The sequence below is a fragment of the Neodiprion lecontei genome, chromosome 4 (assembly GCF_021901455.1).
Source record: "Neodiprion lecontei isolate iyNeoLeco1 chromosome 4, iyNeoLeco1.1, whole genome shotgun sequence".
In the NCBI taxonomy this organism is placed as follows: Eukaryota; Metazoa; Arthropoda; class Insecta; order Hymenoptera; family Diprionidae; genus Neodiprion; species Neodiprion lecontei.
In genome coordinates this window covers 9,551,086-9,573,583 of record NC_060263.1, presented here as the reverse complement: position 1 = coordinate 9,573,583, position 22,498 = coordinate 9,551,086, and the positions used below count along the sequence as shown (strand labels likewise).

General features: G+C 36.2%; 1 protein-coding gene, 1 long non-coding RNA gene and 1 pseudogene across 3 annotated transcripts; 1 reads left to right on the top strand and 2 right to left on the bottom strand.

The window, feature by feature from the left end:
• LOC124293914 lies at positions 1 to 1,168 on the bottom strand (annotated as a pseudogene).
• A 5,190-nt stretch (positions 1,169 to 6,358) lies between these two features.
• Positions 6,359 to 18,307, top strand: LOC107218875 (alcohol dehydrogenase class-3). The gene is made up of 7 exons (XM_015656907.2): positions 6,359 to 6,648; positions 12,570 to 12,813; positions 12,955 to 13,175; positions 13,919 to 14,135; positions 16,249 to 16,379; positions 16,498 to 16,772; positions 18,149 to 18,307. Exons 1-7 carry the CDS (start codon positions 6,628 to 6,630, stop codon positions 18,171 to 18,173), a joined length of 1,134 nt encoding a protein of 377 aa, XP_015512393.1. The 5' UTR covers positions 6,359 to 6,627; the 3' UTR covers positions 18,174 to 18,307.
• On the bottom strand, positions 16,521 to 20,968 carry LOC124293911. Of its 2 annotated transcripts, none has more exons than XR_006903785.1 (2): positions 20,796 to 20,968; positions 16,521 to 16,852 (listed from the first exon to the last, which is right to left on the bottom strand). It is a non-coding gene; the product is annotated as an uncharacterized LOC124293911 (long non-coding RNA). The 2 variants fall into 2 exon arrangements; XR_006903786.1 differs by lacking the exon at positions 20,796 to 20,968 and adding an exon at positions 20,682 to 20,769.
• Between the last annotated feature and the right edge of the window lie 1,530 nt (positions 20,969 to 22,498).

Here is a 22,498-nt window from a genome sequence, read left to right as displayed (position 1 = left end):
TTAAGGCATCAAATAACTATGTAAGCACACTGTCGCCATAACAATTTTATCGGTGGTCTTCAAGGAGGTGTTAATTGGCTGGTAATACATTCGCCATTTTGACGCCATTATACCAAATGTGTTTTCCACTACACGCCTCGCACGGGTCAAGTGGTAATTGAAGACTCGTTGTTCTCCATTATAACGACTTGGATACGGACGCAACGTGAATGTAGTCGATTGAAAAGCTTCGTCGGCTACCATTATGTACAGCATTTTCTCTGGGTGATCATCAGAGAGCGGTTCTTGATTTGGAAAACTCATTTTATTTTCGTAGAACATCTGTCCCACCACAGAATTTTTGAACATGCCTGAATCACAGTGAAGACCTTGTGCTCCAATATCTACCATTGCGAAATGGTAACTGGCAGAAGCTAAAGCCATCAGGACTATACTATGCTGTCCTTTATAATTATAGAACGTCGAACCTGCGTTTGGTGGAGCCTACAGTAGAAAGAAACATTACATAAAATTATTGGAACTATTTGTCATCATCAGGACAATTATTTAATTGCGCGGGGTGATTATATATAGTTAAATGATGTGGTGTTGAATGAGACACATACGTGAATTAAGCAAAAGCAAATCTCAACAGAAGTATAATTATTTACACGTATACCTATAACAGATAGACATAAGAAATTACAAACCAACATTACAACATGTTTTCCATCCAACGCTCCAATGCAATGTCGAAAATTACATTTGTCTGCGAATTCCTGACTCAGTTCGAGCCATTGTTCCGCAGATGGTTGTAGCATCGTATACTGCAGTGAATTCCATATAGCCTGGCATACTATGGGTATGATTTCACAAACGGTGCTTCTATACCCACTCTGTACGCGAGCGCTATCGATGCCATAGAATCACCCGTAGGTAGATATCTGAAAACAGTAATTCGGATTGTGTATGAATTCACTATTCCTCTAAAGGCAAGTGAACAACTATACTGCGATGTTTATTGACGAAGGGAACTGTTCAAGCTCGAGGTAACCAACTCTCACCGACAGGAGTTCGCAGTTTGAACAGCAGCGACGCGATACTGCGGCAGGTCGAAATTCAGTATTTAAAACGGAGGCTCACCGTGAGCATCGTCAGCAAACCTGTGGCACAGCGCCCGCTGGCTCATCTTTTTGTCAGTGAAATGCGTAAGATTCAAAATTTAACTTATAAATCAGTTTCACTTGTAAAAGAACACACAGGAATAGAACCTATGATTTCTATAATTTTTAGTTATCTTTATATTATCTTGTATATAATTTTTAGTTATCTTTATGTTATCTTGTATTGTTTTTCTTTAATAAGTTCATTTTGTAAAGTTTTACCTTGTATTATTTTGATTGCGATTATTTTTATTAAACATTTTGTTAAAACGCATCTGTTAGCCTCATTGCCATTTTCTAATATTATCGATATCGTACAAGTTAGCAGACGGCTACAGTGAGATCAGAAGGAGTTGTACGGCACTGGGTGATTCGTGTCTGGGAACGATTCCTGGTGAACTTAGCCTGACAGACAGCCAAGGCTTTCGTCTAGATCTGTTGTAGATTATCGCACGTCAAATTATAAGAGGAACGTCAGTTACGGCTTTCTGCAGCCCTAGTCTGAGGAGGAATGCAGTTCTAGTGCACGCCCGAGTTTGTGCTTTAGAATGGAGCACTGAGCAACCCTTCGCGTCTTCGAAAAAAAGTGCATCGGTGTAAAAACCCGTGTCACTGTAAAGGCAGTTCTGACTCCACCCGAGCTTGTGAAACGTATTAGATAATACAGGGTGTTCTCGGTTCAACAAGATTGACCCTTCTCTTATAGCCCTAATTAAGAGTAAGTCCTTAATTATTAAATAAATCTTTCCATCTTGTCTTTCCGAAGACAAAGACATCCACAATAACGTGGTGTGCTTGTAAGTCAAAAAAACCTGGAGAGAACCGCACATCAAAGAAATATATGTATACAATCAAACATAGCTTCTGCCGTTTAAGTGCGTCATGACTAGTGATTTCAAGTAATCGGGCGTTTTCGGTAATCCGGTAGTGCTCTGGTCCGATATTTGCCGAATTACCGAGAGTCCACTGTAATTTCAACTCGTTGAGGTGTACAACAAGTGACTGGCAGTTTACATGGTAGACTTTGAGGAGGCTGCAGGGACCTGAGGCTTTGCTAGCCACAGTTTGTATCCGTACCTTAACAATTACTTTTCGTTTGAGATTAGGGCATTTCGGGCCGTCCAGTGCAGAATGTGTAGCGTCGTTTTGAGCTGTTTTGCAGCCATGGCAACACGGCGCGGCGCGGCGGTTCGGTTCGTTTTCTGCAGTCGCGCATTTCGTGGCAGCCCGAGTAGTGTCCGCATAATGCTGTCAACCTGGAGTTGCGGATCTGGTGTTCGACGCCTAAATATGTATAGCATTGTAATAATTTAACGAGGTCGTCAAATCTACATACTGATAGACCGATCAAGACGTGCGTTTGGTTTTTCGTCATCGATCTGGCCTTCGGTAATAACTCAAGGCCGCAATTTACGAAATTTTCCCCTTCTCGCACATGGTATACATAAACTACTTTGGTTTGCTTGTCGTCCTCATCCCCTAATAGTTGGTTAAGTTTGACGAGGTGAGTGTGGATCTCGTCCAGGGTCGGTTCTTTGATATTTCGTATATGATGACTCGTGGGTTGTATTTCTGGTCCTCGGTGACCACGAGTCCTGCCTTCGCGAGTGACGTAAGCGTGCGTATTTTGTCTAGGTCAACTTTATTTGCCTGAATGCGTATTCCGTTGTTTCTGGCCCAGGTGATCCTTTAGACTTGCAGTCCAACCTCTACTGGTTTTACTATATTGGTGACCGCTTGTTTGGTAGCTACTGAGGAGGCATACCTGGCTATTGCATCGGTTTTTGGACCTACAATAAAGTTGATCCTGTTTTCGATCTCCGCGGTCGGGTCTTTTGTGGACGAGAACTTTATTTTGCTTGGCCGCGGTCGGAAAGCTTTTCAGTGGGCTCGGTTCTTGCGCTGCTGGACGTTTATTTATTGCCTCGTTGATTCCCGCTATACGATTTCGGGTGATTTTCGCGCACGCTTTGATGACGGCTCTTTTGCCGTCCGCTGCTGCGTGGTGGTCATTTTTGGTGATATGTTCATTTCCACGTAGGACACAGGCAAAAGGAATGCAAGCACTTAGACATGTACTGAGCAGGACATTTTATTCATTAAGGAACTCAAGGTACGTCAGGCAACAGCAGTCGAGGTGTGGGAAAATCAGAAAGACTATTAGTTGAACGCGGAGCTTAGGAGATAGAAAGTCGCGCGAAGACTTCAATCCCTATAGAATTGTGTTTATGCGTTTGGCTATTTTATTAAGTTGTGGGGTCCAGGCTAGAGTGTGGGTTGAAGTTATGCCTAGGCAAATAACCCCTTTTGAAAAAGGTATATTAGCGTCACCTACGGTGGTAGTAGGTAGATCGTCAAATGATATATTCAAGATAAAACGGAGCATACCGATGAGTATCGACTTTGTTCTATCATTGTTCAGCAATAGTCCAATCCCCTCTGCTCACTCGGTGATTGCTTTTTTATCCTCGTTGATTAGTCTGATACTTTCTCTGAGTTTTTGCAGCTTGCAGTTGTAAATCGTCTAGCTAAAAATTATATTTACAGTGTTTTCATACATTCTGGAAACCAGAGAGATAAAGTATGAAAGGCTGTGGCCTGAGAATGAAGACCTGTTGGTCGCCGTACAGTACTTACACATAATCGCCCAGCCAGATAAATCCCCACCATGTCCACGTATTGCTCGACGTCGTTCTGTCAGATAAGCAGAGATCCAGCGGAGAGCAGATTGAGAAAAATTCAGCGCGCGGAGTTTTTGAATTGGTAGTTCATAACCAGGTTTCCGACATGCAGATTGTGTGGTAGAATTCTTTCCGAAAGTAGAAACTAAACTTGGTGAAATGACCTTCGAATGATTGGCAGTTTACGTAGCAAAAAATCGTAGGTTGTCCAATGTGGTCTCAATCGTGTTATTAGCCATACTTTGTGTTAGGTGCCTTGTCAGCTAAGCGTTTAGGGAAAATTGGAAAATTTTTACCATCGAAAGCCGTGTGTCCCAAAGTCTGCTAGTCCTCAAATGATTGGCAGTTGAAACATCTTGGACCATGCTATTTATTCGACAATTCCACATCTCGTGTCCACCTGTGCAGTATGCAGAGTAAGCTTGGCCAGTGCAGTCTTTAGCTAAATGACCGAAGGCTAAGCATTTGTAACATTACAGTACTTTGGCGTGATCGTTGAAACGACAAGCTACGAAGTGAATATAGATGCGTGCTGTGGAGAGTAGCAACTTTCTTATTTCTGCTGACACATCGATGCCACAGACTTTTGTCAATCGGGTGTCTGTTTTGTGGGGACAGATATATTATTTTAACATCCGAGTTGTCGACTTCTTAGAAGCTTAGCGAAATAATATCGGCCTTGATTTGCTCAAGAGTCAATGATTTAGGCATCCCGTGGATAATGAAGCGAGGGTTGAACGTGTGTCCTCATCAATCTCGAGTCCAAGCCGTTTGAGAGCAGGCAGAAATAAAGAAATGGGACGGATTCTATGAAATTGTCACAGTAAATTCCTAGAATTCATGCCATTTATTTATTTCTGCGTCAAATGAAAATGTGTAGAGTGTTTTTGTTCAGAATTGTGTATAGCGTTAGGGGAACGGTGTGAACACGGAATGGCCTGGATAACGAAAGATTATGTCTGGAAAGAAATGTTCAATTCCGCCCAGGAGTCGGGAGAAAGAACAAATTATATATTTCTTAAGAACAGTACATTAACAATATGCCGATAAATTAGGGACGCAAGATTAAATAAATCCAGTAATCTGAGATACAGCTCTCTTCTTACTACCTTCTTACTACCATCACTGCCGAGTTTCTATTACCCACTTGCTCTCGCGCTGTACACTCCTCGTACCTTTAACTCATACTCCTTCTACCCCTGTCTCCACAATTTGCTGCCATCTGTCTTTCGCTGTATCTAACAATAAAATGGGGCCATTAGCACTTTTTTACATTTGAGATATGTTGACTTCGATATTTGGAGATATACATATACGACAACGCCGAAATCAACGAGGGCAATCCCTTAAATTTCTCTTCTTCTCCACCAACGAATTAAATACCTTTATTGCTGTATAATTATAATTTTTAGAACCAACCCGTGGGTTGTATTTATGTATCGGAAGCGATTTGTTTCTGGTAATACTTTCTCTTGCCATACATTTTTCTCAAAGAGTGGTATTCATACATAGTCGCATCATAGAGATCTATGAGTCGCATCCAGTGCATAATTTTGCTTAGCTGTAGCAAAACGACACATGTCCTTTAGGAATAATGATATTCAGAATTCTAGCTTGAAGATTTTTTAATGGTTGCATTACGTGGTTGTATGCACGCCTTCACACAATTATTCCATATGTCGCAATACTACTGAAAAGCGCATAGTAAATATCTAGTTCTTTTAACAATGCTATCGATATCAAAACGCCACCTAATGCACTGGTCAATATATATCCTGAGATACTTTGTATGTTTTCCTAGTTAAACGAACACCATCAACAATGACTTCGAACTCGTTCGTTACAGAATCACAGTAATTTCCAAAAGTAAGGCATACTGATTTGGTAACGTTCAATCGTAGGCTATTCTGATATAACTAATAATTCATTTTTTCCACATTAGTCGTTAAATTTTTTTTTAAACTTTCCATCTCTAGCATAGCAAAGAACAGCTGTATCATGAGCATATGCAATTGTATATTCCGGAACCAATTCTAATAGGCTATTTATAGTATTTATGTATAATATAATGAAGAACAACAGAATCAGTATTGTTCCCCGTCGTACCCCAAATATTTGCATCTTTAAAGCTACTTTTAATATTTCTTACTCTAACACATCGAGATCTGTTTTTTCAATAGTTACCTGTATATCTATGACTATGTGAATATACACCCACAATAATAAAAACGAAGGAATAACAAGAGATATCTTCGGTTTTGTCAAATAAATAAAAGGGTTTCTCAAATGACGTTGAATTCTGAAAATATGAGTTCGCTGAATAATTACATCGTAATATTGAGAACGAGATGGAATATAATTACGATTGAACTTCGCGTACAGGAAAGTTCGTTTGATCGTTCAATAATGCCGCCGTGTAAAAGTAGTCTAAGCACTACTCATGCTATAATCACATGATACCCTCTTTTTTGGCACGCGTTCCTACCGAAGTTGACGTCAGTCATTGTATCGTTCGTTGGTACGGTTCAATGTGCGCGACACGTTCGTTGTAAACCGCGCTTGTATGCGCACATGCATGGAGCCTAGCGCACATGCCTCGCCGGATTGTGACCTTGGATGTTGTAATCGTCAACCAGATAACCTAAAATCGCCCTCTTCCTTCTCATAACCGACGAAAAAGTGCTACGAATTCCAGCGGTCATCGTTTTGCAAGCGTGACCTATCGTTATTATATAACTCGAGATACGAGAGCATTCCTTCTGGATACAGATTTCGGCCAACTCAGTACGTCGTCTAATTTCACCATGGCAGATACCGCAGGAAAGGTGAGTTTACGCTTTAAAAAAAGTAAGAACGGAATTTTGAATTACCAGGTTATCGGAAATATTATATGTTATCAATCACAGTGATTTCAAGTGCATAATAGTGTATGTATCATTTAGCATTATTGCTTTGTTGATAATAATCTACAACTGGCATTCTTTGCATCTTGTAACTATACTATTTCACATCATATGCGTTATTATTAAAGCTCGACAATATATTGCTGCAGCTGTATGTAGCAAATATATACACTCGACAAAATTTTAAGAACATGAAAGTTCAAGGTTTCCAATTCCTTGGAAAATTTAAAATTCACAAGGGATTGTTGTGTTGATGAGAGAACTTGCCCGCATTTTTTTTTTTTAAACGACCAATAAAAAAATAGTTCGAAATTTGAAACAGAGAATTTCTCACAAGTCTCTCATTTCTTTGAAAAATGTGTTGCCGAACTAAGATTACAGGGTATGACATATAGAGCCCAACGGAGTGATTCCCCACACATTGATTTTCAGTTTTACTATATTTGTTAACGCTATCTGGAAATGATGAGGAATTATTTTTCTTCAGCAGTCCCTGTAGCTGGTGTGTGAATTTTTTTTTTCACCGAACCTAACTTTACAGAATTTTTTTAAATTTCACAAAATAGGCGGATCAGAAAACGCTAATTTAAATACATTTGGAATAGAGGTAGTTAAAAAAAAGGGCTGTGTTTTTATCGACAAATACTTTCTTGTAAATATTTCTGCAGTAAATCCAAAACTAAATCATTTTCCGACCTTGATCAGGGCGTTGTGAAATGCGCTATATAGGTATATCGTATAGGTTCTAGACAATATTCAGAGTACACAAGACTCAAGCTATCAGCCAAAATTAGCAGCCAAATGTTCTGATGTTCATTGGAATAAGATAGCAAAGTTTGAAAATTTTTTTGTGAAGTACCTTGAATCCCGAACACTTTAAAATAAATATGAGCATAAAACTGAAATACATTTTTATGATTCAAAAAAGATTAACATGTTTGGCTGATAACTCTGGCTGTTAGCTCGAGCTTTATTCAGTGTACAGTTTCTTCTTATCCTGGCTTCATACAACCAATGGTTATAAACAGTCTTAACGCAGGCTATAGTTTGTTCTAATCTAATCAAATTTATCATTGTGAGCTTATGTGAAATTCTTGAAACATATTATATCAAATTAGACATTAAAATTACTCCAAGTGTACGGTACAGTAAACAATTTTTTATTGCTGTACGAATATTTATTGGGAAATGTTTTGACCTGTCTTCGGCGATGATCTTGAGTAAAAACATTTGTAAAAACACCCATAAACACCTCATATATTACATAATCCATATTAGGTATATATGAATTTAAATAAAACATTTGTCGTGAACTACCCATGCATAATGAGGATGAATTTAGTAACGTTAAAAGTCAACTCTTTGAAATTCATTCAGAAATTGCACAATAATAATAATTTCCCTTGACATGTCATTACGTTAACGTTACTAACTTCAGCCTCGTTATACATATACAGAGGAGTCTATTTCAAACATCTCGTGCAAATGTTTTAAAGAGTAAAAAAGCTGCAAGTTTCATTCAAAACTTGAATAATTTCAAAGGAGAAAGAACATGTCAATATGCATCAGGTTCTGGATTGTGCCTATTCCAAAATTTTGCAATAATCCTATTTTTCAATACAGATAATGTAACAAACCTTATAATTTGCAAGATGATGTTTTTAAAATATTACAGAATATAACTAGGCAATTTGGGTAGTATGTTCCAAATTTAAATTCTCATAGTAGCTGGTAAAATTTATAAATACTGTACTATACAGGGTGTCCCTAAATTGCCTCCCACGGACTAGCCAGCATAATACCTCGTTAAAATCCAACCGAGAATTTCTTTTCCGGAAGCTCGTCCGACGCATAGTTTTTGAATTATAAGCGATAGCGCTAGGCCAATCAGAGTGCACCATTTCATCTAGATTTGCCGCCACGGAAATTGCTGTTTTGTTCATCTTGGTGAATTATTATTATTCGTTTACGAATTAAATATCAGCAACTCCCCTCTCTCGCTGCTGTACCCCTTACGCTTGAGGATGCGCTTCTGTTTACACACACAAGTGTGCGCCCATGGATGTGCGGCCGGCAGCGTGTGCCGCGGCAACAATACCGAGGTCAGCGCCCGAGAAGGGGTACAACAGGGAGAGAGGGGAGGTGCCGATATTTAATTCGTAAACGAATAATAATAATTCACCCAGACGAACAAAACAGCAATTTCCGTGGCGGCAAATCTAGATGAAATGGTGCACTCTGATTGGCCTAGCGCTATCGCTTATAATTCAAAAACTATGCGTCGGACGAGCTTCCGGAAAAGAAATTCTTGGTTGGAGTTTAACGAGGTATCATGCTGGCTGGTCCATGGGAGGCAATTTAGGGACACCCTGTATATGCAGACTTAACTTGGAAAAGATTTATTTAAATTGATTCTGGTTTTACCAATTACCCATATGGGTTTGGCTACTTCTTTAATAAAGTATATAAAATCCTAAATCTAATTATTATTTATTTATTTATTCACGTAGTTTGAACGGGATAACCCATGATACAAATGTAATATCCATGATACTGCAGAAACAGTGAAAAAAAAAAGATAGTCATCCTTATTTCAACAGCACTTTAGAATTAGCCTTAAAAGTGTAAGGACTAGTATTATACAAGTCAATCCAATATGCATTGTCGTTGCAAAGCAAGAAATCGGAGTGCAAATTTCCGATCTACGACGTATTTCTAAACGTATAAAGAAATACCGAGGAAAGAGGCGATGGGGCGGTAATCATGGTCAGTGTAATCCATAGCTCTTCCGATTCGATAAGAAACAAACCTGAAGTAAAGATGGTTGACTCTTTCAAGTCCAAGTCTGAACTCATTGGTCTTAGGCCTCCAAATAGTCGAACAGTTGGATAGATTCAAATAAATAAAAGTGTAATAAAGCGTTTTAAACAAATTAATGTTCTTAAAGTCAACCTCCAACCTTATAATAAAGTTAAGTTTTTTAGGAGTTTTTGCACCGATAAATTCCAAGTGCCTCTTGAATGAGAGTTTCTGTAACTTGCTCAATAAATAGTTTTGCTATTCTATGACAGCTAAGCTGGTTATCAGTGAGATGTTTACCAAGGGTAATGCAAAAGCATTTGCCAACATTGCAAGATAACACGTTAACTCTATACCATTCCACCATGGAGTCGAGATCTTGTTGCAAAAAAAGCCTATCACTCTGATTACTAATGGCTGAAAAAAAGTTGGGCGTCATCAGTAATAAGTAATAGAGAAGCATGCTTGATAATGGAGTACAAATCATTGACGTAGATCAGGAATAAAATCGGGCTACGATACGTACCTTGTCTGATGCCGGAAATAACTAGGATAGGTTTGGAGACGTAATTATCGACTTTAACACGTTGGGTTCTCCCATTAGGACAAAAGATATTTTGTGGTTGTAAAAATCCAACCAATTGACCAGTATGCAAAATATAGGTACGTCGGGACATTTCATATTAGATTGATAAAAACTGGATCGTTCCAAGTTTAGTCAAAAACTTAATTTTTAATAATGCTGAGCTTGAATGAAGTTGAATATATATCAATATATTCAATATTTAGCTAAACAAAAGTTGACTTACCATGATTGATTTACCTGTCAGAATCTATTTATTTACCTTATAAACCTTAATAAAGTTAAATACCTATACTCATATTTTAAAAATCTAACTGCTGTAAAGCCATTTAAAGATTGTAAAATAGCAATTTCTGTCCTAATGTGTTATCACAATAACGTTACTAACTTCAACGTCGTGATAATATAGCTTAATATTGCAATGGTTCATTTGTTCTTCGAATAGAGTTCTGTTTGATCATGCTTGATCGATGGAACTTCAAGCACACCGGTTACGAGTATTTAAGAATTTCTTGTAAGCGGAAGCTATCGAATTTCTAAATTCAGGAGCCTTGACACAATCTAGCTTCCCAGCAAAATGTTATATATGAATATTGAACACTGAAAATAAGCCAGATTAGAAATATGAAGTTTCAAGCTGCTTATATTTAGATAAACTGCCCCATATACAAGACTGTCGTAGCACAACTTAATATGCTACATTCTCACGTTTTTTTGAAAGAGGTGTTTCCAAAAAATGACTATTTTAATTCTGTATCACAAGGTACTTGATTTCAGGCAAACCCGAAGCATATAGAGATAGACTGTGCGGTCCATACACTGAGCTAAAGCTCTAATTAAGAGAAAGCGACAGCAGGAGAGCGACCTCTAACTCTAATCGGTGACTTGACAGGGAAAACACCTAGCTTATACAATAGGGTGCTTTTTTTTTCGACTATTTTTTTTTTTTCACTCCCATCTCGAAATTTTCTGGGAAATACCTGAAAAAAAATTCCCTCAAAATTTGAGCCCTTAATATTAATATTAAGTGCTCCCCCGAGGCATGTAAAGATTTCCCGCTTACAAAAAATACACGTAAACTTCAATTTTTTTCTGTAAAACATCTACAGTTCAGAGGCATTTTATCGTATAGTCTAGGACATCAGTAGGTCTTCTTCAGAATGAAATGCTCTACAAAAGTGCTCATTGCGGTGAAGTCGTAACTCACACCGGCGGGGTCGTACGGGCCACCCAAACCCAATTTTTTCATGAAATTCTTGTTTTTTTGCCTCTATCTCGTAAATGACAAGAGCTACAAAAAAAAAAAAATGTCTAACAAATTTGTAGGAAATTTAATTTCCTACAAAAAAGTTCCACAGAACCAAATTGCTAACATTGATATTTATTGAGATATTGGGCTTTTAAGGTGAGGAAGTATGGAATTTTCATGAATTATTGAGTTAAATTGTCCAATTATTGATTTTCTATTTTGAATTGTGAACTTTTTTGCGTGAAAATGAATGGCTGTTAAAAAAATATGTAAGCCTGAGTACAATTTTCATCTTAAAAAAAGAACAATTTCCTAAACTGCTTTATTTGTATTTTTAGAAAATACATTTACTGTGATTCAATATTTTGTTATTCATTACATCTTTATAATTTATTAAAACCACCATTAAATAAATTGATGAAAAAAACAGAGAGGTCGGTCTTCCGCTGTCGCTTTACCTTTCTAATTAGGGCTTTAGTCAAGTCAAGTATCTTGATTATTATACCATTTAATTTATATCCTGGCACTACCTACAATAACCTTGCTTTTCTAATCCTATTCGGAGATAGGCCTTTAACTTGAACGCTTAGGATTTTCTGGAGTTTAGCTAGTAAATAATAACAAAGAAAACATGTTCATATTTTGAAAAGCCAACTCCTTGAAAGTCGTTCTAAAATTGTACCAGTACTGTTTTTTCCATGATGTTTCATTACGTTAACGTTATTAACTTCAGCTTTCTATGTATCTTGCCTATTGTACTGTATTTTCTCGCTTGATCACAACATAATAATCAACTTGGTCACTAGAAAATAGGGAGAGTTCTTCTAAAACGAGCAAATCGAATCCTGTTGCCTCTGGACCTCCGAACAAGTTGTCCTCTCGTCAAGCTCACAAGATGATACGTTATATGATAAAAAAAGCTGGAAATGTTGCTGAAAATCTCAACTAAATTTTATTAACTAAATTGAAACATATCGTATAGTTGTTTCAACTATTCAAATGTATTCTGTTGAGATTATACATGCAAAGCACTCTAGAATGCATTCGGTTACAAGCATCACGATTTGCAGGCACGTCTAAATATGCTTCTCTGAATTATATTCTATTCCTTCTACCCCTAGTCTAACACAAAAATACCTTTCATAATAATGAGATAATTCCATCTAGTAGTTCATAATTTGGGGACTGATTTTATTTCAATTACTCTGGCAGGTGATCAAGTGCAAAGCAGCCGTAGCATGGTCAGAGAAACAGCCACTTTCGCTGGAAGAAATTGAAGTGGCACCCCCGAAGGCACATGAAGTTCGCATTAAGATTTCAGCAACTGCCCTTTGCCATACCGATGCCTATACCCTGGGTGGATTAGATCCGGAAGGTATATTCCCATGTGTACTTGGCCACGAGGGTGCAGGAATTGTTGAAAGTGTAGGACCAGGTGTGACAGAATTCCAGCCAGGTATGTATTACAATATATTTACAAAAACGTTGTATTTTATATCGGTAAATTATCTAAACAGACTGCAATGTAGAATTTTTGTTTATTTAATTTACTTTGCAATTGGCATTCTGTTACGAAAATTGAATCTTCAATTTACAGGTGATCATGTCATCCCACTATATATACCTCAGTGCGGTGAATGCAAATTCTGCAAGTCACCAAAGACAAATTTGTGTGGGAAAATTCGTACCACTCAGGGCAAAGGTGTGATGCCTGATGGCACATCTCGCTTCACTTGCAAGGGAAAGACTCTAGCTCATTTCATGGGCTGTTCCACGTTCTCAGAATACACGGTCGTTGCGGACATTTCACTTTCCAAGGTTATTATTTTACAGTTGGTTACTCAAATTTTATAAATAAATGTTTCTCTCGAAATTATCTTTTTATATTGGGAAAGAAATATTTAATAAAATTCCTTAATTTTATCAGTGAAAGTCCGAATGATCTCAGGTAAATAAAATAAAGTAAATAAAACGGTCTAGATGATGTTTCGACCCAACACATATCAGCTAACGTGACCTATTACGGCAATATTGGATTCATTTTTGTAGTTCTTGAAAAAAGACAAATTCAATGACAAGAACTCGTTTTTTATTGTGAGGGATCCACGTCAATATTCTTGTTTTTTATATCTGAGAGGAAAGTTGTAAATATCTATCCGTTTCAGAACATATGAATGGTTTTGATATTCCAAAATTTGAAGTACTTTTCTGGGCTGTTACAGCATAAGACGATTTGTTTGCAACAGCTCAGAACAGAATAACTTTTACAAGTCGATACCAGAGAAAAAATGGTTAACGTGATTTCGAAGAAACAATCTAGTCTATACAATAATTTTAGATCATTCTTAGCTGATATATTGTGAAAAAAAAAATCCAACATCTTGCATTGATTATTAGAGAAAAAATTTATTCCACGTAAAATTGTCGTTTTGAGAGAATCATTCAAGTAAATAACAAATTTAGTAACATGACTATTATAATAATGCACAAATATTGATAGAAATTACCAATGTGGAATTCCTTAGACGTTTACTACTGTTTTGTGTTATTTATATCCGCAGGTTGATCCTAAAGCTCCTCTCGACAAAGTTTGTCTTCTGGGCTGTGGGGTGCCAACAGGATATGGGGCTGCTCTGAATACTGCAAAAGTTGAGCCAAATAGTACGTGCGCTATTTGGGGGTTGGGTGCAGTGGGTTTGGCTGTTGCTCTTGGGTGCAAAGCAGCTGGAGCTTCCCGTATCATCGGGATTGACGTCAATAAGGATAAATTCGAACAAGGTTATTCAAAATTGCATTACACATCAATTACAGAGGATCAATTATGCTGAATAGGAATATATACTTTCCATTCGATTTCCGTAATCTCGTACAGTGCATGCCTTATGAAAAATGTCTACTGTCCTCTAATACTGAAGTATTCTGGTACTGACGCTCAATATTTATAGCGCTCCTGGTAGTGTACCAGATAATGTCTTTCATTATCCAAATGAAGATACAATTGTTCATTTACAAATTCACTTAGACAGAATAGAACATGGTTTCCCATGCAATTTATCTATTTGAAGGATATAATTATTCTAATTTTCATTCAGATAATAAACCAGATAAATATAGAAACAGGAGAATCTTGATATACTGAACACGAAGAATTGTTGATTTCATGAAATATTTTTTTGAGTATGGTAAAAAAATGTGTTGTTGCTGCGAATAATTATTTGGTAAAGCAACAAACAATTTCATAGGATCGACTAAACAGTACCGATTTTTCGTCTAAATGAAAGATTTACTGCGATTGTGTCAAATTTAGTTGAAGCAACATAATATTTCTTTCACTAGCTGTCAAAAAAAAAGGTTGGTTGACTTGGCCGCGTTTCATCGCATTCGTAAATTGCAAAGATATTCTTTCAGAAGAAATTTTCATCGAATTATTGATTTTCACAAAACGGCAACTTAGTTTCAACTCTGAATGGTTTCCAATTTGTTTAATTCTAAGCAGTATATTTTATCTTTATACCATAACAAAGATAAAGATGAGCAGTAGATTGAAGTACATGAAGATGAAAGCTGAACTTCATTCACATTATTTCTGTAAAACAAAAAGATGAGGTACATTTACCTAAGGTGCTTATCTTAAATAAAATTATCTGGATAATATATAATCATAAAGATATAATCATTTTCATAATATATAACATTGGCTACCGGAGTATTACACTGCTAGAATATATTGCCGAATCTACGATTCATCGCCAGCTTCGTATGGTTGAAATTTCTATTTGGTGATTATTACATTCATTTGGCTTCAGAAATTTAAACATATTATAGTATATACTGAGTTATGAAAATCTTTCAATTTGTTTTAGGTTTCTACTTACGAGAAACGCATTGACCAAATCACTTTTTGGTATTAGAATTTGTAGCACTTCTTTCCTTTTTTAACTATAAGACCTATTGTGGTTTTTGTACATGAAAGTCTAATCTTTTTGAAACTGAAATTTATTAGAGAGATCCACAAAATAATCCCCAAGGAAAAACTGTTTTTCTTGACATTTCAAGTCAGGTATGCGTAAACGCCTAAAAATGGAGTGTTCTTTTTATGAAATAGTAGACATTTTGAAATACATCATGAAATTTTTTTATCAGGACAATAATGCTGTCATAATTGAATCGATGTCATTATTCCATGAATATAGAATATAGGTATATAGGAAATGCTCTAAAATGTTTACGTTTTCATATAAAAAAAAATTCTGGCCTTCACCTATACAGATCTCAGATTGTCAACAAAACATGTTTTCTTTTATATTTTCTTCAAATAGATTTCGTATTCGGAAAGATTAGACATTTTTGAACAAGAAACCCATATCCTCATATTTTTTTCTGACAGGAAATTAAATCTGGAAACAAAGGATCAATTCAAAAGCGTAGTGTAACTGATTTTTGTGTTTTTCGTAAACAGTCAGGCTTGTGGACCTGAAAAATTGTAGGTTTTTCTAATCTCAGTATACATTATAACATGTCAAAATTTTTATGCTAAAAAGTTGGCTGAAGGTGTCTGGATCAGTCCATATATAGAGATACACCTACGGAGGCAGATTCTGAATGATTCAAGGCCACGCGAGTCGTCTGTTTTCATTTTTCTTAATCTGCCTAGCAGCCGATACCGGTGGCCTTCAATCGGGTAGAATTTGCTATTGGCATACAATTCTATTTAAAAAAAAGATGCATGTATATCCTGCACAGCATAAAATATTTCACTGAAAGATGTAGATATTTTTTTTGAGCTCACAATACAGTTTTACGGGGTATATGTATAGTGAATATACACTTCAAATTTTGAAACAATCCATTTATAACAACTGTCATTCAATAAATTTCTTTTCATTTACAGCTAAACTATTTGGTTGCACCGAGTTTGTAAATCCAAAGGACTACGATAAACCAATTCAAGAAGTTCTTGTTGAGCTTACTGATGGTGGTCTTGATTACACATTTGAATGTGTAGGAAATGTACATACTATGGTGAGGCTACTATTTGATAAAATTATAAATTTTGAATACAAATCTTTTTTTATTCAATGCCACATAATGCAATATTGCATTTTTCTACTTTTGATCCATCATTATTCAATTATTGCAGAGAGCTGCTTTGGAATCATGCCACAAAGGTTGGGGCACGTCTGTCATTGTCGGAGTAGCTGGGGCTGGGCAAGAGATTAGTACTCGTCCATTCCAACTAGTAACTGGTCGCGTTTGGAAAGGAACTGCATTTGGCGGTTGGAAATCGCGAGACAGTGTGCCCAAGCTGGTCAAGGATTATCAATCAAAGAAACTGCTTCTGGATGAGTTTGTCACACAAAATCTTCCGTTCGATCAGATCAACGAAGCCTTTGATCTTCTACACTCAGGAAAAAGGTAGTCCAGATTTCTTCTTCATATTTCCTCTCAAAACTTTTTAAAATGATGAAGAATAGAGTCACAAGTTTGAGCGAGTGCTGAAAGCAGAGTATAAGATTAGGATTCGGAGAATTAGAAATGATAGTGAGGTGTGCACAGATTCTGCAAACAATTGCTTAGGCAAATGGGATGACAAGGCTTTCAGATAGAATAGATAAAGTTTCACATACGAGTATCACAGGAGTGTGAAAAGTGAGTGATGATGTTACAACAGGAAATGTTGGTATTAAACAATATTGATTTTTGTTTTTTTTTCAAAATAACAGCTCAGACAACTTACTATTTTTTTGCCAACGACTGTAATTCTTGCTTAAGAGAACCAAGGAAAACGTTGATACAAAGTATATACTATACTATACTACATTACAACGTAACCACATTTCCAGATATATTCATGTTAAGCTACAATATCGCGTTAATTTCTCGTGAAAATATAAAATTCCCCGACTTTTTCCAGTTTTCTAACCTTGTTGATTTTTCCGTTTAATTCTGCAGATTAAGAACAAAAATACTTTGATACATTTGAGAGTTAAATAGAAAGAATTTTTAAAAACCGACGAGGTTGAAGTTAATTACATTGTCGTAACAAAATATTGGGAAAAAATCACCACTTCGAATTTTTTATTGATTTTGATAGAGTTACAAATACTTAAGAGTATGCCTTGTTTTATTACAGCTTATGGAATTTCAAATAACTCAAATTCTGCAAAATAATGATTTCTCCTAAACGTGTATCATCACAATGACATTATCAACTTGAACATCATAAAAAGTAACATGTAGTGCCGTTTTTAGCCAAGCGAACAATTTTAGTAACAGCTAAAACGAAATAAATCGAAAAAAAATGACAATTATCTTTCAGCTACCCTAACGGAAAGCTAGAGCCCTTGTATACTCTCCTCTCAGAGCGTCGACAAATTGAGAAAAATTAGAGTGTGAAAAGAAATTGAGCCCAAAAAGTCAGGATACAGCCAGTGATTCTATTTATTCACAAAGTCAACCCGTTTTTTAAAATCAATCGTCATTCTTGAGCCGTAATACTCAGTAGTTTTTCAAAAATTTGGAAGATACTATTGTATCATGTATCTGGAGAGAATCGACGAAAAAATAATGGAATATCATTGGAACCAAAATTTAAATCAATCTTGATCTTACATACGATATTCTTGTGCATTATCATGAAAAATGGAGTAAAATTACATTTTTTACTGAGAAGGGTTACAAAAATCAGAGAACTTCATTTCGGCTATTTATTCATCATCATTTTGAAGTAACTATAATGTAAGAAAATTACGAAACCTTAATTAATTGCAATCATTTTTCTGAATTTTCAGTTTGAGAGCTGTTCTGCATTTCTAAAATATGGATTCACCGTTGTAACTCCAAGGACGCTACTGTACAGAATTCCGTACATATCCATGAGATACAATGTTTGAATTATATTATATAAATAAATAAATATTTTATGGGTACATTTTTGCTATCAAAATGAATACGTATTTACTTTTCTTTTTTATGAGATTCTAATTTCATACTATCATAGCACTAGCGATATCATGCGAATGATATCAACCTTTGTCAGTCAAAATCCAAGAATACGGATTGTGCTGACATCTGATCGATCAACATTACATAATTTTAAATGCTAACCTTTGTTGCAGGTAAGTGAAAAACCGCCTGTAATTCTTTACATGTTGAATTTAGATTTGAGCAATGTTTCACTGAATGACTGGGCAAGTCTACGAATTATGGACACCATCCAGGGTCAAAATTTTGCCTTTTATCCAATTCTAATATTTTTTAGTATGCACCAAGATGCAAAGTTACTGCAAGTATCAGATCTCTATCAAAAACTTTTTTTTTTTTACATATTGTTTTTGACATTATTGAGCTCTTATTTCAAATTTGACTGTATAATCTGAAAGCTCGCAGTATTTCACATTTCACATGAAAACTTGTATGTTTTGAATGTGCTTGAAATAGGATCAGGCGCCAGCTACAATTGATATTCTAAAGCGTCACATTCTTCTTTTTCTCTAGATATTTTAATTTCATTCACGTTTGTAGCGTAGAAGTACTGTACTGTTTACGAATAGTGTATCTTTAACGTTGTGGCTGCTACATGATGAAAAAGCTTGAGTGCCTTTTACTCCTGATGCTTTCACAAATCTCAGCTTTAAAATTTGTCAGACTTGTGGTCAGTTTTAGTGCAATAAACAAGATTTATTGTTGTTTCTCTGATGGAAGACTTGCGTGTTTAGTGAGATGCTTTGTTGTACCTCTAAGATTTCGATTCGAGTAACGAAAACTCATCTTGTATCCACAAGATATATTTTAATCGGGCCAGTATGATTTAAAAAATTTACATTTTCTTTATTACACTTAAAATTATTATGAAAAACAGAAAAATTTTTGGAACAGTGATTTATAAAATATAAGGGGTAAAAGGTACTCAGGCTTTTTAATATGTAGCACCAGATATGTCAATATATATAAATCATTATTTAAAAAGTACAGAACTTCTACAAACGTGAATAAACAAAATGAAGATATTCTGTTACGAAGTATTAAAAATGTAATGTTCCGTAAGATCAATTGTAGCTTCCACCTGGTTTTGTACGTAAGATAATTTGGGCTTTTAGAGGAAGATGTCAAGTTTGACATAAAAGTTGAGAAACGTTGAAAAAAATTTTTTTTTTTAACAATCAACATGTTTTTATGGTTCGTAAGGATGTAGCCTGAAACTGATTCCATAATCAGAAATGTCAGACTCTTCTACATAAAGCATCTTGAACAATTTATTTTTTTGCGATAAGGGTACGACCAAAATATGGATAGGAAAACGAGTATTCATTGTTGAGAGTTGATCAATGTATTCCTTAGAAACTGTAAGAGGTGGAGGTCTGAAGTTTGCAAGATTTTTGCATCTGAGTACATACTACAAGTTATTAAAACTGCAGAAAAATTGAAATTTCAACCGTGAGTCGACTGTCAACAATTGTTGGTCTTGCTCCTATACATTAGATAATCTTATGCCTGATATAATTATGTGAACATCATATTTATTACAGCAATCTTTTTCAAGTTTACAGGACTTTAATTTTTCTGTAATTTCAGACATATTTGTGTAATTTGGAGTAATGTTGCGCTATTTGTTTAAAAGTATGCATGCAAGATGATCACAACTAAAATCTGGCAAATCTTTATAGAACAATCTGAAATCAGTGATAAAATTATACAACTTCACTATAGAAATATGAGATATGCGGTGTGTAAAGTTTAAACATATTTCTTTCAAGACCCAGTTCACTCGATAAATGTTTTTTGTGGAACGAGAATTTATTGCCATCCTTGGGTTTTACTATCGATCTAATAAATATAAAGTGTAATCATAGACTTCTGATGCATTTTCAATATTTGCATGTGTCTTTTACGATAGTATATGTAATAGTACTTTTCCGTTCCGTATGCGGAAACAAATTATTAGGCCAAATTTGTAATTAGTCGTCCGGTGCGTTTGAGACATATTCAATAATGAATAGATTTTGTATTACTTGAATTTCACATAAGCTCGTTAACTGTAAGACCCATAACAATTACTGTTGTAAGACGTTATGCGGTTTCTGAGATCGCAACCCAGTTAACACATGGACAAATTGTGTCGAGACGTCTTGTAATCGTTCTCAAATTCTCTAATGCAGCGATCTTTCATCAGACTATTTCAGGCGCACTGATAACCTTCCGCGCTGTCCAAGTTCAAGTCTAGTCCGTTCATTTGACAATGGATTAAATAAAACTTATACATCTGATAATTCGGTCAGTAAGGGTATGACTTCTACATGATCTTAAATATTTGAAATACGTCACTTATACGAAGGGAATCTCTAGCGGAAGGTCAGACTTCAAGCCACGTGCACTCCACGAGCGTCAACACATGCACAAGTTTTCGTTTGCAACATTTGTCTGCTACACTTGACTTACGTAAACGCTGTGCGTGTGTTGACGTTGGTGATGGGCATGTGACTTGGAGTTTTCCCTTTTTAATACATATTTTATAAACATTTCAATTAGCAGGCATGATGTATTTAACTTGCTATTGATTATTTTTCTGAACATTTACGACCACACAACTGATTGTGAATTCAAAGTGCCGCGCGTAGTACCATGTGCCGACAAAAGATGGCCCAGAGCTGCTGCGCTCGCTCCAGCTATCCGCGCGAACCACTCTTGCGTGAACGAACTTCTCTCTCGCAGAGAAAGTCACCTCTCGATAAAATCAATTAGGCTAGAGTCTAGCCGCCCAGCAGCGCGAAACTTCGCGCGCGTAGCATTTAGTCGCGTGGCGACTCAACGGACTTGGAAATGCTCAGGCTTATTGCGCTCTGTTATATCGGATTTCGGGTTGAGTAAGGGGGGCAACGGATATACTTGTTGTTGATAAGCAGCTCATCGATCCTGCGCTGCATGTATACAAGACTGATTCGTCCGCGGGTTGCACAAACAAAGCATCGTAAGATCCGTTCCCGCGCCTGAACAATAGTAGCGGCCCGACCTATACCTTAGCCAAAACTATCAATTCATGGCTCACCACCAATATCAAACCTCCCATCTCGAGAGTTAAGGATAGTTTTTTATTAGTTGATAAAATTAAGACATTGATTATCCCGGACAATTACACGTTAATATCTTTAGATGTAATTTCACTGTTTACTAATGTTCCTACAGATCTCGCATTGCGTGCAATAAACAACCGTTGGGCTTCTTTAGAAAATAAGATCCCAATTCCCCTTAGTGAACTTGAAAAAGCCTTAAAAATATGTTTTGACTCCGCAATTTTTAAATTTAATAACGAGACTTATGCACAACAATTTGGTTTGCCTATGGGATCTCCTTTTTCCCCAATCCTGTCAGACCTCGTCATGGAAGACCTGGAAACTTCTTGCATAAACGATCTAGGTTTTAATTTACCGTTCTACTTTCGATACGTGGATGATATTCTTACTGCTGTTCCAAATGAAAAAATACATCACATTCTTAATATTTTTAACCGGTACCATCCTAGAATACAATTTACTATCGAAACAGAAGAAAATAATGCCATCAGTTTCTTAGACGTATTGTTGATACACAGCAATAATAATATTAAGACAGATTGGTTTCACAAAAAAACATGGTCACAAAGATACTTGAATTTTAACTCTCACCATCCTTTGTCCTTCAAAATAGGCACCATCTTTAACCTTGTTGACAGAGCTATCAAACTAGCTAGTACAGAGTTCCAGGAAAAAAACCTGGCGCTCATATACAATGTACTAAGATCGAATGATTACCCTCATGGCCTATTACAACAACAAATTAATAAGAGACGCTCCTACATCAACAACATACTTGACCATAATATTGACTCTGCTTCCGTTGAAGATAACAATAGACCTGCTACTACATATATCCCCATTCCATATGTAGCCGGCCTATTTGAGTCACTTAATCGTTTATTCGCTAAATATAATGTAAAGTTTGTTGGAAAAAATTCAAAAGACCTACAACTAGTTTTTGATACAGGCAAAGACAAGATCCCCATAGGCAAACGATCTAATGTCGTGTATAAAATACCATGCAATGACTGCAATCAAGTCTACATAGGTCAAACGGGTCGACATCTCAATACTAGAATTAGGGAACAC